The following is a 20814-nucleotide window of genomic DNA, read 5'->3' as shown; positions in this document are numbered from 1 at the left end:
TTCTAGGCCAAACCCAAATTGTTAGGTCGCTGCTTAGCCATCCTCTTGGCTCTGCCCTGCGGGGCCAAGGGCGAAGCCGAGTGCGCGGGGATACAAAGGGGCCCAGCCGATGCCACCTGGCTGAATTTCAGCACAAACAGGCGCTGCTTTGATGCAACCCCAGACTTGCACAAACGTTTCCACAAGTGAAGGGTTGATCCTGTGGCCACTGGGGGGGTCTCTAGTGACTCAGGGTGGCTCCTGGAGCAGGGTGCTGCCGTTGGCATCTCAAACCCTGTGCTCAGCCGTCCCGCAGAGGCTGACTGCTTGGTTCCAGCCTCTTCCCTCAAAGCTGGGGGTCAAAACTGGCCAGTGAGTGACTGGTGAACACTTCACAGCATGCTGTTCAGGAGGATGGGGGAGTGGTGAGGGAGAACCAGAGGGGCCCGATGCCACCACAAGAGAGCACAGGCAACATCTGTCACTCTGCTTTTAATAGTGTTAATGCTACAGATGCTGCCAGTACCCTTCTGCCCAGCCCGAGTGCTTTTGCCAGTTAAGCCTCACAACAGCCCTGTGAGGTAGGTGGGTGATACAGGCAGACACCAAATGAGGAGCCCCAAGGCGCAGGGTGCAGGCTCTGTTCCTCCCTTCTGACCCGGAGGTTTGTTTTGCTTAGCCCAAATTCACTTCCACGTGCTGTTGCAAAATCCTCTGCTCCAGGCTGACAGCAGTGAGTCAGAAAGGTGAGGGCCCTTCCTAAATCCCTACTCCCAGGAAAAAACCCTCCCCTCTAACACGTGTGGCATTTGATTGAAGTTACTCAAGTCCTCGCTCACTCCGATTCCATGGCTGAACTCCAGTGCTCCAAACATCGGGCACAGCAGTCTTCCTGCTGAGAGTAAGCCTGGCTCACTGGAGGAAGCCAAGGAGCTTCAGCTGCTGCAAGGGGCAGAGATCTTTGTTTCTTTCAGGACATACCAGATGCGTTTCTTGGAGCACAGCAGTTTCACAAGTGAAGGCAGGAGGCAGCAGAATAAGCACCAATAAATCAGATAAAGTTTACACCTTTTCACTGAAGTGTGGACAGGCTGTTCACCCAGAAACCGGCTGGAACAAGGACAAAGCAAGCACTGAAGAAAAATTAGGGCTCTCTTCAGGGAGCAAGTGCTCAGCCCTTGTCCCCAGCAGGGCACAACATCTGGTGCTCAGATCCCTAAGCCCAGGACAGGTAGTGTAGGCTCAGACCAAGGAGGGGAAAAAAAACAAATGCTTTTAGAGCATTAGGGTTGAAAATAGGCCAGTGTTGGAAATTTAAGCATGGAAGGTTCTTGGGCAGTGGGTTAAACCAACCCCTTCAGGACAAGGCCAGGTGTGGAGAGAGCAGGGCAGCAGGTGAGGAGGGCCCATTCGAGACAGCTTCTGTGCACCCTTCATGTGCCAAAGGATCAATCGGGCAGATGCAGCACCAACGCCCTCCTGGCCAGCACGCAGCCCTTGGTTTCCTAGGGATCTCACCCGAAGCTCTGGCAAGTCCATTGCAGCACAGCCATTTTTGCACTCAGCAGGAGGAGAAATGACGCACGTGTGGCCAAAAGAGAGGTGGGGGGCACAAGGCACGAACAAGTGTGAAGGAATCAGTATTGTCTGGGTCAGCCAGACAGCTTACATGGAGGCAGGCAAAGCAGGGACCGGGGAGCCCTCCTGCCACGCCGGAGTGCCAGGGGAAGGTCTCTGCCCTGGCCCTGGCCCCAGCCCCCGGTGTAGAGAGCAGGGAGGGGAGTGAGCAATACCAGGGATCAACACCTTCGCTCCAAACAGCAAAGAACAGGAGTGAGAGGGCAGAGAAAACAAAGGGAGCAGGCTCTGGAGAAGGCCCAACAAATAAATTTAATAGCAGTGTCCCATTTCAGAGGCTTGAGATCGCCTGTCACGGCTCTGGAGTGGGACACTGTTTACATCTGTGAAGCAGCAGCAGAAGGAACCGCACCAAGTTAAACAGCAAATCCTCATTTCTTTGAAGCAAGATCAGCTCGAAGATGAAAGGAGGGTAAGAGTATCCAAAGTATTGGGGCATGTCTTCACGCCGGGCTGTTGGGAGCTCCAAGAGATAGCCTAGCCTTAGAGGGGGATCCCAACAGATGCAGGTCGCAGAGCAGAGTGCTCTTCACAGGTGGAGACTGCCTGCACAAAAGCAGTTGAAGGACAGGGCAGGAGCTCCAGCTAAATTCAGCCTTCCTGGAGGAGCAGAAGCCAACCCAAAGCCGCAGCCACCAGAGAGCCCTGACCTGCCAATGTGTTGACTTAAGCTTAATTGAGCTCTCCTGGCTGGGACTGGGAAGTGTCCTGTCATACAAAGGACTCACCTGGCCGAGCCCACCAGCTGAGCAGCGGTCAGGGCTGCGGGAGAAGCGATGTTGTCTCCCAGGGACAGGGACAGGAGTTGAGAAGGCGCTCTGAGAAGGACTGGGGGACACAGCAAGCTGAGCTCCAGGCTGCTGCCCTGGCACAACCTCATCACTTGGCACCACCACAGCTCCGCTGGTACGCTGGCTTCCAGGGAAGGTCCTGCCACAACTCTGGCTCTGCCGTGGCACTGTACTGGGCTCAGTCCATTTGCTCTGTAGGTATGCACATTTCTTGGCAGCTCACGTACAGGGATGATGGCTGCAGGTCCCCAGTCAAGGCTTCCTCTGCCCCCTGGGTCCTCCGAGACCAAGGCTGACATGATCTCTCAGGAGTCAGCTTCTCCAACGCTGGTGACAGCCAGTCGCTCACGCCAGGATGCTTCGCTCCGCACGTGCCCTGGAGACACTGCCTGTCCCAAGCTGTGCCACATGCCAACTGCCTCCTCCCTCCCAAGGGGTACGGTGTCTACTTGCTACTGCTCCACCAGAGCCTTCACTGTTCTCCCCAGAAACAGCCCTTCCCTCCCCCAGCCCAGCCCCTCACCACTCCTGCTAGGAGCCACTCTCTTTCTCAAGGAGATGGGCTTCTTGACGTCCACCGGGCCTGAACACCCCTCGCCCTCTTGGTGCTCTGGGGTAGGAACCATGCTCCTGGACCCTGGATCTCTCCCACCTCCCACAATCCCAGGGCCTGTGGTGGCCCTGCCAGCTGGGAGCTGCTCTGTGGTTGCTGCGGTTGAACGCCAGGTTCTCCTTCTCCCTGCCGTGGGCCTCAGCCTCCTCCTCCGGGGTCCATCTCTCCACATCACGGTGCTCCTCTTTCAAGTCCACTGCCTCTGTTACTGGTGAGGGGTCTTCAGGGCACAACTCCTTTCTTTCAGCCAAGGCAGCAGCCCTGCTTCTGCTGTGAGGCTTTGGAAACTCCTGGCTGTGCCTCCTACCAGGTCTCCGCTCTGGTCTCCGGCTAAAGCCCCTGGGCCCCCTGGAGCCGTGGAGCAGATGACAGGCTTCCTCTGCCGGTTCCTGCAAGCTGCTGCACGACTGCCTGCCCTGGTCTCTGGGGCCTGGCCTCTCCCCTCTGTACCTCTCCCTCTTGCTCTGTTGCTCCCTGGGCACAGCAGGCCTCTCGGGCCGCCCGGGTTCTGCCCTGGCCTCCGGCGCCCCGGCTGGCTCTGGAGCCGAGGCTTGGCTGGGCAGCTGGGGCACGTCCACAGCGCTTGCACTCACCGGTGGCTCAGAGGCAGCGGCTGCTTGGCTTGGATCAACAGCAGCTGGAGGCTGAAAGAGAGAAGCCACTGGTTAAGAAAGGGACAGGGCAGCGCCACAGCCGACGACAGCACTCAGTCCTGCAGTCCAGGGCCCCCCTCGCCAGCTCTCTGCCCCCGTGCCATACCGCCTGGAGGCTGATGAAGTAACGGTTCCTCTCTGCTTCAGGGTCAATGATGCCCCCTTTCTCTTGCTGTCTCTTGAAAATTAAGCGCAGTTCTTCTTGGTGCTGCAGCGTCTTGGCATCTGGCCTGTACGGCTCCTGAGCGGCAGAAAGTGAGGCGGGGTAAGGGCTCTCTCAACACCTGGCACGGGTAGGCAGCTGGCAGTGCTAAGAGCTACTCCGCAAACCCTCCTTTGATCACACAAGGGACACAGGATACAGAGCTCATTTCATGGTCTAGGAGAAGAAAGCTCAGGGCTATACAACTAAGCCTGCTCTTTGTGGACACATCAATCAATCAGGAGTCACCCTGCTAGGTTTTATGAACTGCCCTTTGGATGGGCTGCCTAGGAGGACCTGAGAGCATGCAGCATCTGTTCACTCATCTGTTATATTGTCCCAGTTGAAGCTACCCAGCGAGCGGGCGCAGCTGGGCAGGTGAGCCCCCACCTCTTACCAGCGGGTGCTGCGGGGGCGGCGCTGCCTTCAGAGCACAGAGATCGTAGACCAGGGTCTCCCGGCAAACGGGGCACTGCACACCGACTTCCTGCGGGGAGGTGAGAGGTGATACCAAACCCCAGCCACGACCCAGCCCACGCGCTGCCGGATAATCCCCAGCCTGGAAGCGGAACAGGGTGGCCTTCTTTTCTCTTCTGCCAGGGCAGTGAAAGCCAGGGGGGTTCCAGCAGCATGAAAGCAGTCTGGTGCCTCAGTGACTGCTACGGAAGGTGTCTCCACCACGAGGCACGCCGGGATTTGTGCTCCAGCGGCTGACCGCTGTACAAACCACCTCTGTCAGCACATACGGCTCCAGTCCTCCTTAGCCTAGGATCTATTTTTCCCCACTCCAAAGCGGAGCGCGTCATCTAGGCAACGCCTCTTTGAAAGGGTTTTGCAGGAAGGAGCCTTTGACTTGTTTCACACTCAACTGTGCTGTTTGCTCTGCGGCTGACAACTGTTCCAACACCTGCTCAGGCAGGTTTTATCACCCCAGAACGCAGGTGATCATGTTTATCCTGCCGCACACCCCTGCAGTTCAAGGACTAGGGAAGGAGCGCTCTCTTCTAACTCCTGTGGTTCCAGAAGTCCAAAAATGCTACCAACTCCCCTGCCCCCTCACACAGCAGGCCCTGACCCAGAGATCCAATAAACCAACTGCTAAAGTACTAAAAGCCCACAGGGTAATTTTGGTTGGAAGGGGCCCTTGGAGGTCACTTGGTCTAATCACTGCTCTGATTCTCAATGCAGGCACGACACTGACCGTGCTGCCAGGTCAGGCTAGCCCTCGCTCCATGTCCCAAAGGGGGTGACACAGACGTCATGAGGGCCTGTGCAGGGGGCGGGGGGAAGAGCCCAGGGCCCGGTACCTGTTTGGGGGATGGCGCCAGGTGCTGCTCTCTCTCCTCCTGTTGCATGAGGATCTCCTCCTCCATGTGCTGGGCGTAGCGGGCCAGGCAGTGGGAGTGGAAGTAGTGGTAGCACTTGGTCTTTGTGAAGGCTTCTCTCTCCTGTAGAGGAGAAAGGGCAGCTTTAAAGGGTTTCTGAGCACAGGGTTGTGTAGCCTCCCCAGCTGAGATGGGCTTTCACTCCCATGTCAGCGCTGGCAGTGGGGAACTAGCGCTACTGCTGGCAGAGACACATAACATCTTCTGCTGGGATTCATCTCTACCTCCTCAGCTCTTTCTGGGACATTGCTCCCTATTCCGAGAGTGAGAAATACTCCTAATGTCAAGCTGCAAAGCTTTTGTGACTGATTTATCTGCATATGTTCCCATGTAAGCAGCAACCTTCCCACCTGATGTGTTCTTCCCAGGCAGGCACCGCCTCTCCTTGCAACCTGGACAAGGCAAGCTCCCCTGTCCCTGCAGACCTCAGCACCCGCATGGATGTGTTCCAGTTCCTCCTGACTACCTGTGTGCTGAACTCCAGGTGAGGTTTGACCAACACAGGGAAGCTGAGATGAACCAACAACTATCCCCCGACCCCACCTACTCCCTTGGAGACATTCCGGCGTCACTCGCTGCCCCTATAACCTGTTTCTGTAGATGGCTATCTTCAGGCTGACTGGAAGAGTAGCATATACTGCCTTAGGAAGGTTCATGCTGAGTAGGACTGCCTACAGACCAGGGGGGCAGGGGGCTGCTGAGGCACACCCCGGTCTCAGGCCAATATGCCAAGCTTTGAGCCCCAGGCTCCCTGTTCTCTTGCCTCGCTTCCCAGCCAGCTTGCGGGGCTGGGGGACACGTTCCTACCTGGAATCCGTAGAGGCAGATCACACACTGGCCATGAGGAATGTTGTTGTCAGTGAGAATCTCCTTCCCCTTCTGCGGGAGCATTAAAGCAAACATTTTGCTCACTGGCCTGCCTGTGGGCACAGGGCCATCCCACCCCTCGGGCAGTCAGGGACCAGTGTCCATGGCTGGTGACCCCCAGTCTCCCCCAACTCTCACCTCAATCAGTTCGTAGAGCACCTCTGTCCCCAGCCTGGCTTCAGCAACACTTCTGAGGGTCTGGGATATCCTACAGCAAAGCAGCAGAAATACTTAACACAAGTTTAGCCATGCCTTTTCACTCTCCCACATACCTGTCACCCCACCACAATGACAGGAGGAAGAAACAGAGCACTGGCCTTCAGGCTTTGCCTGCAGCATGGGATGGGCACATGTGCACACACATATTCACGTGCTCCCCACAAGCCAGTGCACAGGAAGCCTTTGTCGTCAGAGGACTTGCAAGAGCAGGTCTGCATGGCTCCTTGGCTTGAGCTCACCCAGCACCCTTCAGTTTTGGTGAACCTCAGGCTTCGTTTGTCTGACAGCAGCCCCCGAGCAGGTCTGGTGGGAGCCACGTTACTCCTATGCTGCCGGCAGGTACCAGGGTCTCTCTGCACACACTCTGCTGCACCAAGGACAGGAGCACAAAGGCAATAAGGGGCTGCCCAAGGACTCGGCTCAGTCCCACCTCTGTCAAAGCAGGACCAACAGCTTCAAAGGCCCAGGGGATTTAGATAGCAATTCAGAGGGACCACAGGGGAACAAGCACAGGGCAGACCCCTCGGTGCCAAATTCGGCACCAGCGGCTCCCATGAGATTTAAGACAAGGTGATTTAGGGACCTGTATCCATCCATTAACTGGACACGGGGAGCCACATGAATTTGAGAGAAGGCTTTTCCACCAGTTCTGCCTCCCGGATCTCCGGAGGAAAGGATCGCCCTCTCCCCTCCCTCCCGGCACTCACTTTTGAATTTGCTCATCTGACAGCCCCCGTGGGTTCCTGATCGAGATTTCCGGAGCTTTGTTGGGATACTAGGGGAAAAAAAAAAAAAGAAACACCCAAAGCACAACAAGGAAGGCAGAGAAGCCCGGGGCAGGGAGGAAAGGGGGCGCGGGGGGCCGGCAGCCTACCTGGGGGGGCACGGAGAGCACCAGGGTGAAGCGGACGTACTGGGAGTCCCGGTCCTGGGCCGTGGCGGGGTGCAGGGTGATGCTGATCTCCCAGGGCTCCCACCTGCGGGGCAGGCCGAGGTGAAGGGCTGTGGCGCCAGGCCGGGCCGGGCCCGGGGGGAGATGTGGGCCACGGTACGTACCTGCTGCGGCCCCGCGCCACCCGCAGCTCCTCCAGGTAGATGGACTCCAACACCTCCACCTCCGGCGGCAGCGCCCTGCGGGGACCGGGCGGGAGTCAGGCGGCGGCGCCGCCGGCCCCGCTGGGCTGGGGGTGCGGGGCACCAGGGGTGGGAGGCACTGGGACCAGGGAAGGGGGGGGTGGGTTACCAGTCCGCCGCCTCCGCCTCCTCACCGGCCGCCGCCATCTTCCCGCGCGCCCCGGAACCGGAAGCAGAACCTCAGGGAGGGCGCACGCGCGGCGGGGGGGGGGGGGGCTGTTGCTAGGCGACGCGGTGGCGGCGGCAGGCCTGGGGGCGGCCGGGCCGCGGCGGGAGCGGAGCGGGGCGAGGTTAATCCCACCCGGGGGACTGCGGGGGGCCTCGCCCAGGGCCTGGGTCTCGTCCTGCCGTGGGGGAGCGGAGGTGGAGCCGGCGGGCAGGGACAGAGCCCGGCGGGGGGCCCCGGGGGACACCCGCCCTGGGTGGAGCACCGCGGGGAGGGGGGATGCCCGCGGGGAGGGGAAGCCCCGGCCCTTTGGATTTGGGATCGCAGCGAGTGCAGCCCTGCCTTCCCAGCACTGGCACTGCCCGTCTCCATCGCGGCCTGCAGCGTCTGGAGTTGGGGGTCGGCGCCCCACGGCAGCCGGTGGCGGAGGGCGAGAGGAGGGGAGAGAGCGCGAAGCGCGCCTCCTCACCGGCCGCTTTGCCTCGGCAGCTCAGCGGCCCCCTCCCCGAACGCCCGCGATGGAGAAGTACCACGTCCTGGAAATGATCGGCGAAGGCTCCTTCGGGCGCGTGTACAAGGGGCGCCGGAAACACAGCGCCCAGGTGAGGAAAGAGGCGGCAGGGGAGAGGGACGGGGGTCCGTTGTGTGGCGCTGGGGACTGATTTCTGGTGGCTGTTTGGTTCCAGGGTCCTGCCAGGGCTTTGGGACTCGGCACTTGTTCATTTTTCTGCTGACATTCCTGGCCGGCTCCTGCCGGCATGGAGTCATTCAGGTTCAAGGGACCTCTGCAGGTCCCCAGTCCATCCCCTGCTCAAAGCAGAGTCCGCGCTAAATTCAGATCCTGCCAAACTGCAGGGACAAAGACCCCACAGCCAGTGCTTGACTATACTTGGGCTGAATGGTTCTTCCTTATATCAACTTGAAAGCTCCCCTGTTTCAGTTTGTAATCCCTGTCTCATCCTCCCACCTTGCATGTCTGTAAAGAGCCTGGCTCCATCTTCTCTGAAACCTCCTTTTGGGAATCACAGAATTACTATTTGGCTTCCCTGAGCATTTTTTCTCCAGGCTAACCAAGCCCGTTTCCCCCAGCCTCAACTTGTGCGCCACGTGCTGCAGCCCCCTCGCCATCCCGGTGGCCTCTGCTATACCCACTCCGGCCTATTGATGTCATTCTGTGCCAAAAAATGGCCACAATATTGCCAATATGGTCTAACAAGTAAAGGGCAATAATCACTTCCCTCAAACTCCTGCCTGTTGATACAGCCCAGGGTGCTGCTAGTGCTCCTCACTGCCGGGGCACGCTGCTGTCTCGTGTTTAGCTTGCTGTCTGCCAGCATCTCTACCTCCTGTCCCGTGTTTCTGTCAGTCCTAGTTTTGTCTGCACTCACTGATTACAATTGTTTGCTTTATATGCTAATGTGCAAAGTACCGTGAGCACCAGTGTCGATGTGCAAGGGCCTGGGGGAGCCCCAGCTTCAAGGGATCCAGTGAACAAATGTCTCGTTCGGTGTGCTCAGCTGGAAAATGCTGAGTCCTGATTGGGTTAAACGCAGCCTCTGCCAGGGCAGGTGCCTGGTCTGATCCCAGCTTTGCCTGCTTTGAAAGGTGGTGGCCTTGAAGTTCATCCCCAAGGTGGGGAGGTCTGAGAAGGAGCTGAAGAACCTGCAGCGGGAGATTGAGATCATGAGAGGCCTCCACCACCCCAACATCATCCAGATGCTCGACAGCTTTGAGACCGACAAGGAGGTGAAGGGGACTTTCTCGGGGCAGATGCTTTTGCTTGACTGGGGCAGGGGAACAAGGGCTGTCCCCTGCTGTCGTAGGGACCTTTTTCTCAGGAGATGCTGGTAACACCCTCCCGGGGCTCTAGCAGCCTTTCCAGCCAGCCAGGTTTGCTCTGTTCCCAGTCGCTTCCTGGCTTGCGTTGGGTGCTGCCATCCTGCCAGCAGCCTACTCTGCTCCCTCAGATGGCCACATTGAGGTCCCCTGCCCACAGGGCATTCCCACCCTCCCTGAGGACATGCAGGGACCTTACGTGGGGGTTGCCTGAACAAGGACTGGGACGCCAGCCTGGTCAGTGTTCTTCAGAGCCCTCCAGTATGTGCTGTGTGGGGAGCCAGCAACTGGCTGGGCTGTGTGGGGTGCACTGGGTCATGCACAGAGATGAAGGAGCTGGGCGGGGGGTGTGTGATGGAAGAGGAGTGGTTTGGGATCAAAGGGTGAGAGTGGGATCTTCAGAGGCTGTGACTTTTCACTGGCCTAAACTGGCACGGAGAGAGTGTGATAGGGAAGGATTGAAGACTATGCTATGGGACATGGGGGCATGAAATAAAGTAATTGCGCAACAGATTCAAAACAAGCTTAAGGGAGTGATTCTACCAACTGGGCGTGGAAATACCATTCTGGGCTTGTCCTGTCCTTCCCTCCTCCCTGGTTTCTGCTGGCTGTCCGAGATAAGGACAGCCGCAAGGGCTCTGCTAAATGCCAGGCCCTTGCTGCAGTGCAGCCACAGGGGCTCTCTCCTGCCCCACCTCCCAGCCCAATCTGATGGGCTGCGTATGATGACACCCCAGTGTCTCCCTCATCGATTTACTGCTCTGCTCTGTCCTGGTCCCTAGGGCATGGTGGGGATGTGGCTAGGTGAGTGCCTGATCCCACCGTGCTGCTCTTCCCTCCAGGTGGTAGTGGTGACTGACTACGCAGAGGGGGAGCTCTTCCAGATCCTGGAGGATGATGGGAGTTTGCCCGAGGACCAGGTGACTCTCATGGTGGTGGCCACGCAGTGTTTGCTGCAGGGTGGAGAGAACAGGATTTGTCTGCCTGCAAGCAGCAGGTCTTTGCTGTGGGCCAGGTGACATCAGGAGGGTGAGGGTGCCTCTGAGGCTTTACCTGGCAGAGCTTCTGAAGGGGGTGGAAAGGGAGCCAGGTTGCATTGTGGGACAGTTTCCCTGTTCCCTCTCCAAGGAAAACAACACCAGGTTTGCTGCCTCGGCCATCAGCCTACTCTGAGGAACTGCTGGCCCACGGCTGGGGCTAGTCCCTGCCCCAAACAGGGCAAGGGCAGGAGTGAGGGTACTGGGGGAGCCAGCCCGTAAGGGACCCCATGACTGTGCTGGCTGGTGGCACCATAGGACACAGGGTGAGGCTCCCGTGTCTCCGGCAGGTCCAGACCATAGCTGCCCAACTGGTCTCTGCTCTCTATTACCTGCACTCCCACCGCATCCTGCACCGTGACATGAAACCCCAGAACATCCTGCTGGGCAAAGACGGCGTCGTCAAGCTCTGTGACTTTGGGTGGGTGCTGGGGGCCAACTTGAGGGGGACACTTGGGCTTGGGGCAGCCAAGGGGTGTCCTGGGTGCTGTAGAGGAGGAGGGGTGTGTGTGGAAGGGGACTTGGATTCTGTGCATATTTAGAGGTTGAGCAGGGATAGGGGATTTTGGACTTCAGAGGGGAGAGGTGTTGGTAAACTCGTAGGGATCTCCCTGGGAGCTGCAACGGATGTTTCAGCCTGAACTGGCCATCTGTGCTTTGCTCTGAGCAGGTTTGCCCGTGCCATGAGCATCCACACCATGGTGCTGACCTCTATCAAGGGCACCCCACTGTACATGTCCCCTGAGCTGGTGGAGGAGCGGCCGTACGACCACACAGCGGACCTGTGGTCTGTGGGCTGTATCCTGTATGAGCTGTTTGTGGGCACTCCTCCCTTCTACACCAGCAGCATCTTCCAGCTCGTCAGCCTCATCGTCAAGGACCCCGTCAAATGGCCTGAGGCCATAAGCCCAGTCTTCAAGGTAGGGGCGAAGGCCCTGCCTGTGGGTTGAGATCCGTTAATGCGGCAGCAGCTTTGGCCTCATCTGCTGCCCTGGTGGGTCACTCTTAGGTTTTATGTCCCCTAACAGGGATTTCAGAACATAGAGAAGGGATGAGAGCTTGGCCTCCTGGGAGGGGGACCCTTATCACTGCTGTCCCTCTGTAAGCTGGGAAACTGGGACCGACAGCAGAGGAGTGATTTACTGGGCTGGGAAGGGCAGTGTCTTCCCGTCTGCCCTAAGCACTAGAGCCACTCCTTCCCCAGAGCCAGGCAGGGAACGCAGACCTCCTGGGTACCCTCACTGGGGGAGACTGGTGGGTACACTGTGCTCACTGGTGGGTGCCGAGCATGTGTCAGTGACCCTGGCACTGTGCTGCCCTGTAGAGCTTCCTGCAGGGACTACTAATGAAGGACCCCCACCAGCGCCTGTCGTGGCCGGAGCTGCTCTCTCACCCCTTCATTGCTGGACGGGTTACTGGTGAGTACCAGCTCTTTTTCCAGCGCTGGCCAGGTCTGTTTCCTCCTGTTTCCTCCTACTGCCTGGAGGCTGGGAGGACAACCCTGCCCTGCTTTTTTTACTACCCTGTTTTTTGCCTCCCTCCTCTCAGCTTCCTCCAAGCACTGACCCCTAGCTCCTGCCCCGGGCTTGCTCTGGGTCCCCCAGGATTCCCCTGGGATCCCAGATCCAGTCACTCTCCCTGTGTCCCAAGGGAGAGCTGCTGCTGAAGTTCTCCCCTCGCCTCCCCAGTGATTGATGACACAGAAGAGCACGGGATCTCAAACCCCTTCACCACCAAGCTGTCCCCAGAGCTGCAGGCCCTGAAGGAGCAGCAAGCCCATTCCCTGGCCCCCAGGAGCGGTCAGTCCAGGATCCTGAGAAAGGCCCGTCAGAAGATGGCTGAGGAGGCACAGAAAAAGGTGGAGGAAAGTGTGGGATTCCCCTGGCTGTGTCCCACAGTCAGGGCAAAGGAGGGGCACTGAAATGGGAGCTGGGGGGAAAGACAGAAGGTACATGGGTCAGGCTGGGGTGTCAGCCACACACAAGGCAGGATGTGGGGTCCTTGGGGTGGTGGGGTCTAGGGGGCTTGTCTGGCTGAGTAACCCTGCCCTGACCAAACTTCTCTGCCATCATCCAGGGGCACCTGAAGGCAGGTGATGCATCTATGAAGGACTCTGGCAAAGGATGCCCAGGGCATAGACCCAGAGCAGCTCCTGGGAAGGCAGCCCTCGTGGAGGGGGAGCCACCGGCTGCCTCCAAAGAGAAGAACCCCAGTGTCCTGCAAGGAAAGAGCAGCATGGCAGAGTGGGAGTTGGGGGAGCCTCCACCCAACCCACGGTGAGGGAGGGCTGGGGCTGGGAGAGGAGGAAGAGGGGAAGGCAGGGTCGCTCACTGACTGCACTGTTTCCTTGGCCAGGGAGCACAGCATCACTCGAGACTACGAGCGGGAGTTTCCTGGAGCAGGGGCCCCTCTGCAGCCTGGTACTGGCAGGGCAGAGCCCCGGGGCAGGGGCAGCATCGAGACCGTGGACCTGGAGAGTGAGGTAAGACGGTGTCTTGTGGTGAGGACAGCAGAGCCCAGTCCCCAGGGGCTGGTACAGAGACCCTGGGGCAGGCAGGGTCTGTGGCACCAACCCTCTCTCCTCCGTGGTTAGGAGCTGGAGAGCGATGAGGAGTGGCAGCACCTAATCGAGGCCACAGAGCCCTTGGCCATGCAGCTGAGCACACCGCTGAGCCTCTTGAGGGACCTGACCTTCCGGCAGCGTGTCCAGGACCGCCTGGCAGACTCTGCTCAGCAGGTGAGTGATGGCTGGCTCAGACAGCTATGACTGGGGACATGGATGCTGCCTTCTTCCCCAAGATTGGGTCGGGAGCACTGGGGGAGTCCTCAGTCCAGCCAGCAAGGAGATCCTCTGCTTCTCCAGGAGCCGGAGCTGTCTTGTGCACTTAGCTTGCCATCTGCTCCCCTGCTGTCCCCTGCCTGAAGGGGTGGAGGGCTGCCCCGTGCCTGATGGAGAGGCCACAACCACTGCTGATCACAAGCTGTTCTGGCTTCTCTGTCCAGGTGCTGGAAGGGATGCTGGAGGGAGCCTCCCGTCTCCGCCCTGTGCTCCGCGTCGTGGGCAACCTCCTGGCTACCCGATGTGACTCTGAGCTGCTGGACCACTTCTGCCGAGAGCTGAATGTGCCTCTGTCCCTGATGTGTCTAGCCAAGCAGATCCTGGAGAGTGGTAGCACCAAGCAGGTGGGTGTAGGATCCCAGAGAAATTTGGGCTCCTTCCAGCCCTGCAGAGTGCTGGTGCTGAGGAGGCCCTGGTGTCCTGCTGGAGCTGGCTCACTGGACCAGTGCCTCTTCCAGGCCCCCTTGAGAAGGGGGAGGTCCTGGCACGGAAGGATCCCGCCGCGGTGGTGTTGGGATGGCCAGCAGACAATCCCCACTTGCTGTTTCTTTCTGGATCCTGCAGCAGCCCTGGTGTATCATGGTGCTGACAGACCTCCTCATGGTGACCACAGTTTATTTCAGCAGTGAATGCAGCCTGGAGGAGGGTGGGCAAAAGGACAGGTAGGGACAACCCTCTGTGCTCTGAGGTCTCTTGTGGCCACTGCGGGGACCCAGCAGTAGGCGGGAGGGTGGTGTTCATACTCTGTGGCTGGAGCTGTCTCCGTGGGGAAGCATCACGGACCAAGTGCTTCATGCCATATTGCTGTGCCCACAGAGGAGCGCTTTCTGTGAGTGGGACTAATTAAGGGGAAGGCACAGCTGACTAGAGTCCGGTTGTGCTGCCTGCTGGCACTGGCTCACAGTGCTAGTGTGTACTGCCTGCTGTATTAGCCAGGGCCATATGGGCCTGGCCAGACCCTGTCCTCACAGCCAGGGCCTGTGTTTCTCTGCTCTCCTCTGCCCCTGCTGCCTCCCCCAGCCTGCAGGCCTTCCAGGAGAGTGCTGGCTGCTTCCTAGCCCTGCTGCCAGAGCTGCTGGCTGAGCCAGCCGACAGCAAGATGAGACTCTGCCAGCAAAGCCTCCTGGTAAGGGTGCCCCTGTCTCCCTTCTCTCCACCCTCTCCCCCAGGGACAGAAGCTGTGGGGCTGGGTGTGCATGTCAGGGGGAATGCAGGCTGAGGACCCTGCTCCCAGCTGTGAGGTCTGTCTCACCCACTGGGGGTTTTGGGGGGGATTACATGCAGAAACAAGCTCTCTGAGGGGGCACTTTCCCTGGCTGTGCCTCCATGTGTACCCCTCTCTCAGCCAGAGTTACTGGCTCCCACACGGTAACCTTGCTGGAGAGAACACTTGGAGGTCTCTGCAGCTCCAGCACATGAGTCTTTTTCCCATCTCTGCTGTTCCCCCACAGCCTCCTCCCCCATTGCCTTTCTCTCTCGTCCCACCCTTGATCTGCAGTGATGGCCACCCCTGTGTCTCCCCCAGTGCTTCACCCTACTCTGTGAGAGCCTGGATGCGACGTGCCCTTCCGTCTCTGCCTCCTTCTATGCCAGCCTGCGAGAGGAGCATCAGCCCCTGCTAAACAGACTCCTCCAGGAATCCATCTCAGAGCAGCCTGCTCTGCGAGGTAGCGGTGGTGGCAGCTCACCACCTTCTCCTGGGGTTTCCCCTCTCCCTCCTGCCCTTGGGCTCCCTCGGAGCACTGACTGCCATTGCAGTGCTGTTGGCTGGAGGAGGTGGCTGAAGCTTATCTGCCCAAACCCCTGCTAACCAGGGCTCTCCTGTTCTCTCCCTCAGTCCCAGATCTCACCCTCCTCATGTCAGAAGCCTGACCTTTCCTCTCTTGGCCTCCAGCCCTGTCCTGCTGCCCCTCAGCATCCCTCACCCTTAGCACGTCTCCCGAGCTCTCTCCTTGTGCAGGTGCAGCAATGGAGGCCAGGTCAGCCCATGACCAGAGCTTACGTGTGGCAGACCTCTTCACAGCTGCATTGGCTGCTGCCTGCAGCATCCCCCTGGAGAGGAACAGCTGTCGGAAAGCCAAGCAGCAGGTCAGGCCAGCTCTCTTTGCAGGGCAAGGAGGTGTGGTCCCCACAGGAACAGCAACCCTTTGCAGGAGGGTCTCTTTTTCAGCAGCAGAGTGGAGGGCTGGGGTCCTCCAGCTTTGGTGGCTGCAGGGCTGGTGCTTGCAGGCTGCTCCTTCCCAGCCAACGGCTGAGCTTCAGGAGTCTAAGGACTCCTATGTCAATTAAGAGACTCACACTTAGGATCTGAACTGCGGGATGGGCTAAGCAAAGAACTAGGCAATGCAGAGAAAACATGAAGAATTCTTATATGACAGTGATACGAACTGTAGGAAATCTGAAATTGAATGGACAATAAATAAGAGGGAAAACAAAACTACAGATTTACATTTGATCCTTTAACTCGGCTCTGAGTCAACAAGGAGGGAAACAGAGGAGGAATCTCACCTTGCTCATCTCAGCTGTGGGACTGTGCATCAAAGCCATGCTGGGTCATGGCAGATGGGCATCCCTTTGTGAACGCAGGCAACATGTAGGAAGCAGATGCCTTCTTTTATTAATTTGTTGCTAGCATTAAACTCCTTAAGTCTGTGCAGTGCTTCAGGTGCCCAGGGTGCAAAACAGGCTGATTTCTGCAGGTCGCTCAGGAGGTAGCTGAAAAGCTTATGGAGGGAGAGAGCCAGCAGCTTGGGAGGCTGCTGGGGAGACTGGAGCACCCAAGCTGCTCCTTGAACGTGCTCAAGGTAATGGTCCCATCCATTTATCTGGCTGTCCCCAGAGGTGCCTGGACCTTTGGTCTGGGGTTAGGAGCATGGGGAAGGGGGAACCATGGGCTCAGCCCTCAATGACTCCCATCTCCCTGGTGTCAGTTGTTGAATAAATGGGCTGTGACTGGGATGGGCCTGGTCACCATGTCCCTGTTCTCAGAGGCTGGTATGCATCTCTCCCCTCTGCCTTGCAGATCCTCTACGCTGGCTGCCATGCCAGCCCAAGCCTGTGCCAGCACCTGGGAAGGAGCCAGCGGCTGTGGGGTTCCCTCATGCAGCTCTCAAAAGGCAAGGTAGGCCTGACCGCAGCCCCGGTGGTGGGGTAGGAGTGTGGGCAAGCAGGGTGCATTCCTCTGAGCGCTGCTCAGACCAAGCTGGGGGACGTGTGGGGAGAAGAGTTTGGGGGAGCTTAGTCTGGAGAGTGCAGTTCTCCTCCAGAGCCCAGAAACGTCCCTTCCTCCCCTCCCAGCCTTGCTGTCCCCCTGTGACTCCTGCTCCCTTGGCAGGTCCCCATGGCGGTGGTGGCCCAGGGGGCAGCCTGCGAGGCCTCACTGTATCTGCTGGCCCTGCTCACCCTGCAGCTCCAGGCCTCCCCTCCCAGGTAAGCACCCGCTTTTGCTCATGGGTGGGAGAGGAACATGCCCTGCCCTGAACAGCCCTCTGGCCTGCACCCTGCCCAGAGCTGGGCTTCTGCTCCCACTGATCCCTGCAATCCGGACACATCAGCAGAGTGCTGGGCAGTGTGGGTGGGTGCTGGGGATGCGGTGAGGACCCAGCGGGGACAAGGAGGTGCTGCGAACCAGGGCTCGCTCCTCCTGCAAGATGGCTGTTTCCCAGCCCTGGGGATATTTGGATGCTGCTGCTCTGTGGGATGTGAAGCTGTGGGAACACAGTGCCTCTCCCCTGGTCCCTGTGTTTCAGGCTTGAGGAGGTGGTTACCCTGGCCATGGATCTCATCACCCAGTCTCCTGTCGTCTCCCTTGTGGTAAGTCTGCCCACCCTGCCAGAGCCGTCACTGAGAGCCCTGCAGAACCCCATGTCCCATTTGGGTTGCTTGCTCAGGGTGGGATGGGGGCAGGCGCAGCCTGGCTGTCCCTGCCCTGGGCCGAGGGATGAAGAGTCAGCATTGAGCGGGCAGATGGGAAAGTCCCAAAGGTGCTGAGCTTTCCCTGTCCCACAGGGTGCTGCAGCATTCGTCCTGACACAGCTCAGTCGGCACGGGGTGGCATTGGAGCTCAGGGGAGAAGAGGTCCTACCGGTGGTGACAAACATGCTGACGGCACCTGCTGAGGTACAGGATGGGGACAGAGGAGCAGGGGAGCCATGCTGTCACCCCACTGTGGAGGTGTGCAGTCAAAGACAGGGTCAGAAGGGTGCAGGTGTGGTGCTGCCGCCCTCAGACACAGCACCTAGCTCCAGCCTGTCCCCTACTCTCTCTTATAGCTGCAGCTCCCCCCGCCAATGGGTGCTGGTCTCTATGATGGGATCTTTTTCCTCCTGCTGAAGCTGCTTGCCCAGGTACCAGCCTACCTATCTCCCTTTGCCTGGTCCCTGCTAAAGGGTGTGGGGGCAAAAAGGCCCAAATGTGGATCGGTAATGGAGGCTGAGGCAAACCAGGGAACCGGGCAGCTTTGGCTGAGCTGTGCAGCCCTGTGAAAGTCACCTAATGTTCCTGGGTTGTCAGTGGAGCTCTGGAGGGTTGGTGGGAGGGTGGTGGGCAGGGAGGGGTGATTCATGGGCACACTGGAGTGAGGGAGAGCAGATATGCCTGGGGACTGGCACTGTCAGCAAGCGCAGCAGGGCTGCCAGCTGCCTGGCCCCCTCTCCTCCCCCTGGGCCACATCTGTCCAGGCCTGACCTTCCCAGGACCATGAGGCTGGCAGGGACGTGGACCAGAACCCTGGGGATTCATGGGGGACCAGGACACCCTCCGACACCGGTCTCCCCATCTTTAGGAGGACGTGGCCATGGAGCAGGGCTTTGCTGCCTCAGAGCTGTGGAGCGTGGTGTGGCATTGTGTTGCTGCGGTGCTTCGCGTGGGCAGTGACAGGGCAGTGCTGGAGGGAGACCCTCCAGGGGCAGGTCACCCCACGGCAGAGCCGGACTGGAACCTCCTCTCCCCTCAAGGTAGGAGCTGCAGGATGGCAGGGCACCTGCCCTGGACCCTGCTCCTCAATCTGCCCTCAGACTTGCCCACGCCTGTCCCAATCTGCACCTGGTCCCTGAGGCCAGAGGCGCTCGGGGGACTTTTCTTGAGGATTGCTGTTGTCCTCCGGGGAGAGAGGGCTGGGCTGGCCCATGCTGTGCCCAGGTGGCAGGAGCTCAGATGAGCTGGCTATGGAGGAACAAGAAAGGGTGTCTCTGCTGCAGGGGAACATTCACTCTGGCAGATGTGACCACCGTGGGTGGAGATTGGTCTGGTCTTGGGCAGGGAAGCACAGAAGCAACCCTGGAGCAGCCTTGAGGCAGTACAGGCAGACAGAAGAGAGGAGACTTTTCAGCCTTCCCTAGCTTTGCCCCTCTGCTGTGCTGTTGCCCCTGCAGGCACCCTGCTCTTCCTCAGCCTGGCCCTCTTCGTCTTCACTCGCGAGTCCCACCAGTGCCTGCCTCAGCTCACCCAGTCCCACGGTGTCCTCATGGTGACGCTGAAGAGGCTGCTGTCCCCTGGCTTCCTGGCATGCCTGGCACAGACGTGAGTTGTGGAGAGGGCTGAAGCGGGCAGAGCTCAGCCGCTGAACGGGGCTTGGACACGAGCACACAGAGGGCTGAGAAATTACTGACCTGGCACTTGCAGGGTGCAGCTCACCTGCAGAGCCTCTCCTTAGTGCCTGGTGTGGGGAATGCTCTCTGCCTCTTGCCTTGATGTTTTTCTGATCACCTCTGTATTAAGCTCCCTCTCTCTAACAAATTCAGGCAAGCAGGAGAGGATGGGGACCCTGAGCTCATCCCAGCTGTGGTGATCCAGGCCTGCCAGCTCCTCTGTTTCCCTTTTGCCCTGGATGTGGATGGAGACACCTTAGCATTGGTCATGGAGGCTGTGAGAGATGCCCAGATCCCTGCCCAGCTGCTGCAGGTACCCTCTTGGCCCCGCGTTTCTCTTCTACCCCATACTGTGGAGACACCTCCCCACATTGTGGCCCCTGATGTGTGGCACCACTTCACACCGTGCTGGTGATTTCTGCACGCAGGGATGTCACTCGGGTGCCATGCAGCCCTCAGAGCGGCTTGGCCGGCAGCTGAGCTCTGCAGCAACCTGCTGGCAGCTTTCAGCTGCTGCTTGACTTGCCATGGGTCAGGCCTCAACCGCTCTCTGGCCCGCATGCGAGGACAGCGCACTCAGCGCCGTTCTCTCTCCTTTCTCCTTAGGTCTGCTCTCACCATCTGCCCTTCTCGTACACCGAGCTCCCCATGAGCCTCTTGTGCCACCTCGTTGTGTCCGATGAGCAGGTCATCAACCAAATGGTGAGGGCAGCCGCCGCCTCAGAGCACGTCATTGCCTTCTTGACGTCTGCCTTGTTTACAGACAGCCTCACGCTCACAACTGACCTCCTGTCTCTCTTGACCCACGTGGCCCGGGCCTGTCCGGAGCACCTGCCCTTTCTCCAGAGGATCCTGAGGGGCTTGGATGTGGCCGACCAGCCACTGACCCGCCTGCTCGGCCACCGGCAACATGCGATACGGGCCAAAACCTGCAACCTGCTGGGCAACCTGCTCCGACACGGCCACGGCTTTCCCCAGACACTGCAGAGCCAGCCTGGCTTGCTGGAGAGCCTGCTGGGGTGCCTGGAGGACCGGGAGGAGAGCGTGCGCAAGGCAGCCAGCTTCGCAGTCGGCAACGCCGCCTACCACGAGTCCTTGCCGGCCGGGACCCTGGGCAGGGCCGTGCCCAGGCTGATGTGGTTGTTGAGCGACGCGCAGGCCAGGACGCGCTGCAACGCGGCCTTGGCCCTGGGCAACCTGGGCCGGCGCTCGGCGGAGCTGGGGGACCTGCTGATGGAGAACAGGGCCCCCCACGTCCTGCTGGAGGTGGCCTGCCGGGACCCCCGGGAGAGCGTGCGAGAGGGAGCCCTCATGGCGCTGCGGGCCCTCAGCCAGCACCCCGGGATACAGCGGGTACTGCACGGGGACCTCGGCTCCTTGGTGGGACCTGACGGTGCTGTGAGGACAAGGGGTCAGGCTGGCAGGTGACTCCTGTCCCTCTCCGCTCCGCAGGTCCTGCTGTCCCTCAGAGCCACTGAAAAGCTGGCCGCGCTGGCCAGCGGCGACTTGCAGCCCGCTGCTGGTGGCAGCCCCCGGCCGTCTTCTGCCCGGCACTGTGAGAAGCTCCTCCGCCTCCTCGCACCTCTGCGCGGCGCCTGCGGGAGCGGTGCCGGGAGCGCCCCTGGCCCCCCAGATCCCGGCAAGTCTGCCGCCCCGCACCAGCGCTGAGGGCCGACGCCTGGGCTCAGCCCGACGCTGCCTTCAGCAGGACGGGACAAACGCCTTCTTCACCCTCCTCGGGCTCCAGCCCCGACCTTCCGTGGAACCCACTTCGTCCGCCCCGAGGGGGACGCTGCCCGGCCAGCTTTACCCAGGGGCCCTCCCCGTGGGAAGCCGTTCCTGGAAAAGTGCCTGTGGGCCTCAAGAA

At 59.6% G+C, this 20814-nt stretch overlaps 2 protein-coding genes across 2 annotated transcripts; one reads left to right on the top strand and one right to left on the bottom strand.

The window, feature by feature from the left end:
* Positions 1-2711: 2711 nt before the first annotated feature.
* RNF25 (ring finger protein 25) lies at positions 2712-7628 on the bottom strand. Its single transcript, XM_076342843.1, has 10 exons — positions 7591-7628; positions 7404-7478; positions 7222-7324; positions 7055-7122; positions 6267-6336; positions 6069-6140; positions 5184-5324; positions 4274-4363; positions 3781-3915; positions 2712-3665 (listed from the first exon to the last, which is right to left on the bottom strand). The coding sequence occupies exons 1-10, from the start codon at positions 7626-7628 to the stop codon at positions 2940-2942; spliced, it is 1518 nt and encodes a 505-aa protein (XP_076198958.1). The 3' UTR covers positions 2712-2939.
* A 102-nt stretch (positions 7629-7730) lies between these two features.
* STK36 (serine/threonine kinase 36) lies at positions 7731-20813 on the top strand. Its single transcript, XM_076342842.1, has 27 exons — positions 7731-7771; positions 8137-8249; positions 9253-9393; positions 10326-10403; positions 10811-10941; positions 11191-11440; positions 11845-11938; positions 12209-12378; positions 12597-12796; positions 12876-13002; positions 13114-13257; positions 13524-13703; positions 13924-14021; positions 14380-14485; positions 14885-15026; positions 15320-15447; positions 16059-16163; positions 16382-16480; positions 16694-16788; positions 17109-17172; positions 17368-17478; positions 17631-17705; positions 18143-18314; positions 18732-18879; positions 19101-19260; positions 19554-20300; positions 20400-20813. Exons 2-27 carry the CDS (start codon positions 8166-8168, stop codon positions 20613-20615), a joined length of 4065 nt encoding a protein of 1354 aa, XP_076198957.1. The 5' UTR covers positions 7731-7771; positions 8137-8165; the 3' UTR covers positions 20616-20813.
* The last annotated feature ends 1 nt before the right edge of the window (position 20814 follows it).

This window comes from Aptenodytes patagonicus, chromosome 6 (genome assembly GCF_965638725.1).
Source record: "Aptenodytes patagonicus chromosome 6, bAptPat1.pri.cur, whole genome shotgun sequence".
NCBI lineage: Eukaryota > Metazoa > Chordata > Aves > Sphenisciformes > Spheniscidae > Aptenodytes > Aptenodytes patagonicus.
Note: the sequence above shows the minus strand (reverse complement) of the source record. Positions and strands in the feature narration are given on the sequence as shown.